Genomic DNA, 6,021 nt, shown 5'->3' on the forward strand with positions numbered 1-6,021 from the left:
ATTATGAATATTGATTGTCTAAAGTTTAGACTCTAAACAATCACTTTAATTGGGTAAATGAATTTAATTATCTAGTGGTTAAATTTGTGTAATAGATTCTGATAATCTCTATTCAGTTGACAGACCAACAATTTTGTTTTTATCAGTTTATAAAACGTGGAAAAATCGGAAAATTTATAATTATTCCTTTCATATATTAGAACTATTCGAAACAAAAACAGAGACCACTACAATTAATTTACATATAATCGCTTTTTGAGTAATAAAACAAATCAAGGCTTCTTTAAAAATAGTTTTTAGAGATCAGAAACATAGAAGAATGTGGAAACATGTCTGAATCGAATTGATACGTTCTTAATGTTCAAATTAGCAGTTTTCTTTTGTGAAAAACCGATTTGTAAAAGAGGAATTCAATCTATTTGGCCACATAATTACAAATTAATAGGTAAAATCAACTAATTAAGTATTCGCAAAGGAATTGTATCTGAGAAAAATGAACGTTTTTTTGGAATTACAATGGAAATTTCAAAAATTTCATACTTTTCTGAACAATCATGGAGGCTTGTATTGTCAGAGATTTATATTAGACAAAATTTATTAGGCATTAATTGATTTGAATAATAATTTGTATTAATAATTCATTTATCGACGTGAATTATTTTATTTTCTCATAAAACAGATAAGAATGCGTGACTATCGATAGTCAAAATGAATAACGAGGCTGATGTATGTGTCCTAGTTTATTTTATAGAACAAGTTTATAATTTCAGAGACGTCATTATTCAATCACCAAGTAGCCGGGCATGACACGGAAATTGGTAGTTCTAACAATTAGTTCAGAATTTCTTGCATATCAAAAAGATAAACTTCTTAAAAAACTGAAAACCGACCGTCGTGGGTTAGTGGAATCAGAATACTACAAAACTGTTTCAAATCCCTCTACAGACGTGGACAGAATGCTTTGTAGATTTTCCCCCATTTACTACAAAACTTTGTTTGATTCTGATTCAAATAATTGTTATTTTTGTAAATCACTCGTAGACTATTTGTGTCTCGAGAACATTTCGGCGACATTTCAGAATCCAACATTGATTGATATCAAAATCGGGCCGGTCACGTGGGAGCCCGGCTGTGTAGATCAATATAAAATGAATAAATTCCCAGCATCAGCACAAGTTAAATTCAGAATTTGTGGAATGAAAGTTGTATTCTTTACTCCAGTTTGAAAGATCTGTATTGGACCTGGAGAATACGAGTTATACGACAAGAAATTCGGTCTCGGCTTAACGTCGGAAACAACATTGAACGGTAAGTGGTGCCTCGAATGTTTGTAGCTTTGAATATCTTTTTTAAGAATGGAAGGCAGTTTTTAAAGCCTGTTATTCGAAAACTAACCAAGATTGAAAATTTGTTTAAATGGCAAACAAAATGGAAAATTATTTCGAGTTCTATATTGATTATATATGAAAATTGGTGGAATGAAACGTTTAAAATAAATGAAGAAGAGAATTGTAGAGTAAAAATGATAGATTTTGCCCATGCCCTGCCCTCTGATGCTGTGGATAACAATTACCTCGAAGGTCTCCAATCCCTCATTAACTATTTAAATAAACTCTAAAACATATTGCTTAATACCCTTCTTTCGTTTTGAAAGTATTTTACTGTGTTTTCTATAGAGTACTTAAACCCTACTTTGATTATGGAAGAGTACATAAGCCCTACTTTGATTTTTGTGCTCGAAATTGATTAGAAATCAATTTATCCCTATTTTTTAAATGTTATCCATAACTAAACTATAGGCATATATCCCAACAGTTAAGTTACCATTTAGCTGTGTAGGCCGATTTTAATATCAGTAAAATATTTTTAAGTATTTATAATGTCTAACTTGGTATTTTTGACGTACATGAATAATGAACAAAAACCTAATTAATGAGCAAAACGAAACATATTTCCGAGAAAATGACATTTATTTAAGACCAAGAAAATTCCTGAGGTCAAATTTAGAGCAGTCTGAGTGGGAAATGAAAGGACTGATTAAACAATCCTGAGTACTCTCTTCGATTTTGTCGTCAAATTCGATATCAGGAAATGGTTCATTCCGCCATTTAAGGTCAACAGAAAATTTCATTAAATATCTCTTATCCAGTTCTGTGTCCATATCAAATTATTGCCACTAAAAAAATTAAGTCACATCTAACCACAAACTATGTATTAAGTTTATCTAATTAATTATGTATCTTTGGTCAAATAAATATAAAAATAATTTAAAAATAATACTATTATCAGAGTAGCGTGAATAAAACGTCTAATGTAGTCAAACCCTGAAAACAAACCTGTACTTGTATCATCAACTAGTTTAATTTTTGTTTAATTTTAAATTAGTTAATTGTAATATTTCTAATTAATATTTTTTTACTATTTAAATTAGCGGCATAATAAATAGTCTTTCATATGGTTTAATTTCGTGAGCCACATTTTCTAGGACATTCGAAACTATTTTTCAAAGAGCAAAGACACAAATTCCTCAGTATTCATTTATAACCATTCTTTTAGAAACATGAAATAAAAAAAGCTCAAGTAAAATCTGAATCTCCACATTCAATTGGTCTCCTATTTTATCTAACAATCAGCAATTCAAAAACCTAGAAAACGTCCTTCGAACAGAATTTTAAGCAGTGACGACTCAGAACATTCCAGAACGATTCCTAATATTATAGATAGCCCAATCCAGAACAAAGTTACAAGAAAACGCACAAAAAAACCCACCGAACTCAAAAAATCGGAAGAACCTCCCCAATCGACAAACATAGACACAAAAACTGCACAACCTGTTTCAAAACGGCAAAATTTCCGAATGCTGATGGAACGTGAGCCGCCTACCCAACTGGGGTCAAAAGTGCTTCCTGAGGTGTTAAATTGGTGGTGAGTGAGCAGGCGGCAGAGAATTGTCTGGAGGGACTGACCTTCGTCCTGAGTGGAGTGTTCGAGTCCTTCACAAGGGAAGACATGGAGATGAGCATTCGGCGATATGGGGGACGAATCACTGCCGCAGTCAGTCGAAAGACTGATTATTTACTCCACGGACGGGACTGTGGGCAGTCTAAGCTGACCAAAGTGTCCATCGTGTTCCAATTTCCAGGCTAAAGAGTGTGGAACGACAAAAATAGAGGAGGACGAGTACATTGCCATTCTCAAATCCAAACCTTCCAATAAAAAAGTGTGTTATTGAGGGGAGTGTGTAGACTGTTGAGGAAACGAGGCCTTTGAGGGAACAGGCACTTGTCCGACGTGATTCGACTGTTTGTCACGACTTGTTGGTCGACAAATACCGTCCTCGCACATTGAGGGATATTATTGGTCAGCAGGGGGCCAATTCTGCTGCCAATAAACTTCATCGATGGCTTACCAACTGGAGAAATAGTTTAGAAGGGACTGCGGGGGTCGAAGGGGGTAATTTCCGGGCTGCACTTCTGTCTGGTCCTCCAGGCGTGGGGAAGACAACGACCGCCCAGGTGGTCTGCAAGGTGATGATGTGGCCATATTGTTAGGAGGCAGGGATGAGTTACATTGAAATGAATGCCTCCGATTGTCGGTCTAAAAAAAGGGTTGAAGGCCTTTTGAGGGTGTTTCTGAGCTCGCAATCACTCGCGGACTCGTTTTCTGGGACGGCAGTTGATAAATGTCTGATTATGGACGAGGTGGATGGAATGGCTGGAAATGAGGACCGAGGAGGCATATCGGTGTGGTGTGGTTACTAACTTGTAGGAACTCATTGCTTGTATTAAAACAACGTCTAATCCCATAATATGTATTTGTAATAACCGGTCTGACCAGAAAATGCGATCATTGCGTAATCACTGCTTTGATTTGATTTTCCCACATCCCCGAGTGGAGCAAATTAAGGTTGTTTTCATCCCCATTTGGATTAGGCTGGAGTGAGCAGAATATTGACCAACGAGGGAATTCGAGTGCCATCGCTGGACCCCCTCATCGAGTCATCCAATCGAGATATCCGCCAAGTAATGCTCACATTTGAGTAGATTATCAACACTATTTCTCTCTGGAGTTGTCAAAGTGGGATGACGTGGGATCAACTGCTCGCAAAATCGAAGGCGGGTGGCAAGGATATTAAGATTGTTGTCATTTTCTAATATTTTGAGGAAGTTTTTGAAGCTTGCAGACGCGCTTTTTCTCAGAATTTTATTATGGGCAAGTCAATGAACGACCGACTTGCAAACTTTTTTGTGGACTACTCCCTCATGCCCCTCTTCATGTTCGAGAATTATGTTGGTTTGACAGTCCAAAAGGGGTCGCATTGTAATTTATTTTCAGTGACAATCTCAGTCGGTTTGCGGAGGCGGCTGATGCCTTTTGTGTGGCGGATACATTGGATGCACAGATCAGAGGTCCCAACCCTTCCTGGGAGTTGCTCCCTCACATGGCACTCTTCCTGTGTATTTATCTCAGGGTTTTTGGTCGACGGTGGTGCCTCCGTTGGAAGTGAGAGGTTCGTTGAGCAGTCGTCTCGACTTTCCGAGTTGGTTCGGTAGATATTCGACGAGGAATAAAAACCGTCGTTTATTGGAGGAATTGTATGCCCATTCCAAAACAAGGTTGTGACCTGAATATAGTCAGGGTTCTAAACGAGTCCGTGGATGTCATGTTGATGTATCGGCTGACTTGCCTGAAGAGCATCATTGCCTGCAAACTGAGCAACAATTCCAAAAACGAGGGGATTAGGAAAGTGGGGGACCTCCTCAACTACTACTACCTTCAGAAAGAGGACATGGAAACTATATTTGCGTTGTGTGATTTTGGCAAGTCCAGTCTGAGCAATATTCCGTCGAATGTGCTTTTGTTTTTAATACGGCAAGGTCAAATCTGCCTTGACTCGGCTGAGGAAGAAGGATAACGTGCGGATGCCATACTCTCTGGTGAGTTCACTCCGTGCAAAGAGACGAAAGCGTGTTGTGGGGAGTGATGATGAGTTGGAGGTATCTTCTGAAAGTAGTTTTGATGTCGTCCCGCTCATTAAGACCAAGGCACTCAATATTCATTATGCTTAGGCTAAAAACAAACGGGTAAAAAAGTGACATTGCTTTTTAGTGAATTCTTTGTTTTGTTGTTTCTTAAATAAGAAAAGATTTATTAAAAGATGAGGGACAAAAACATTTCTGTGCATTGTTTTATAAATCAAATAGGTTTGAACTATTTTAGGTGTAGATTAAGGATAGAAGGGATTTTTGGAAGCCTTAATTTAAAAATATTAATTGTTAGATCGATAAATTTTTATGTAAATAAAACTTCTCAGCGTCAATTTTTAGTCTTAATTATCTTGAATAAAAGTAACAAAAAAAGAAAATTATCTTAAATTGAAATCGCTGACCTTTTAAGGTCAAGAAATTCAATTGAAAATTTTTAATGTTTACTTACAGAATGTCAATTTTTAGTCTTAATTATCTTAAAAAAGTAACAAAAAGAAAAGAAAGAAAATTATCTCAAATTGAAATCACTGACCTTTTAAGGTCAAAAAATTTGAGTTGAAAATTTTGAATGTGAAAAATACATTCTGGAAATAAACGTTTTAAAAAATATTTGAACTACATTTCAGTTTAATCATTTTCGAATCCGACCTATTAGAAATTCAGCCGGAATAAATTCCAATACTAAAAAATTTTATTTTTACAATTGTTAAACGTAAGACAGAAATTGATTCAAATTTCTAAATCTGAATAAATGCGATCGTGGCCCAGGACTTTGTTCGTGGTGAAATAAGAATATCAAATGAATAATAGTTTCTTTTAGATATGGAATATTAGTTAGAGTTAAATCAAAAAATTGACAATATTTGAAAATTTTAGTGATTAAAGCACATTTTCCCGATTTTCAATGGAATTGATCGTTTTGAAATAATTTTAAAAAAGAATTCAAAAGCCACAAAATTGATTAATCAAAACTATTATTTTAAAGTTCTACATTAATTTGTGAGAATAGCTCGTCCTCATCCTGGTAATTGAC

The 6,021-nt window shown here is 35.6% G+C and overlaps 1 protein-coding gene across 1 annotated transcript; it reads left to right on the forward strand.

Moving 5' to 3' along the window:
- Positions 1-803: 803 nt before the first annotated feature.
- LOC115228781 (inositol polyphosphate multikinase beta-like) lies at positions 804-1,226 on the forward strand. Its single transcript, XM_029799270.1, has one exon. The coding sequence runs from the start codon at positions 804-806 to the stop codon at positions 1,224-1,226; it is 423 nt and encodes a 140-aa protein (XP_029655130.1).
- Positions 1,227-6,021: the final 4,795 nt, after the last annotated feature.

Source organism: Octopus sinensis, unplaced genomic scaffold (assembly GCF_006345805.1).
Source record: "Octopus sinensis unplaced genomic scaffold, ASM634580v1 Contig10970, whole genome shotgun sequence".
Taxonomy (NCBI): domain Eukaryota; kingdom Metazoa; phylum Mollusca; class Cephalopoda; order Octopoda; family Octopodidae; genus Octopus; species Octopus sinensis.

Bases quoted from the DNA above. Each gene is read 5' to 3' on its own strand.
- LOC115228781 (XM_029799270.1), top strand. From the start codon at position 804: ATGACACGGAAATTGGTAGTTCTAACAATTAGTTCAGAATTTCTTGCA.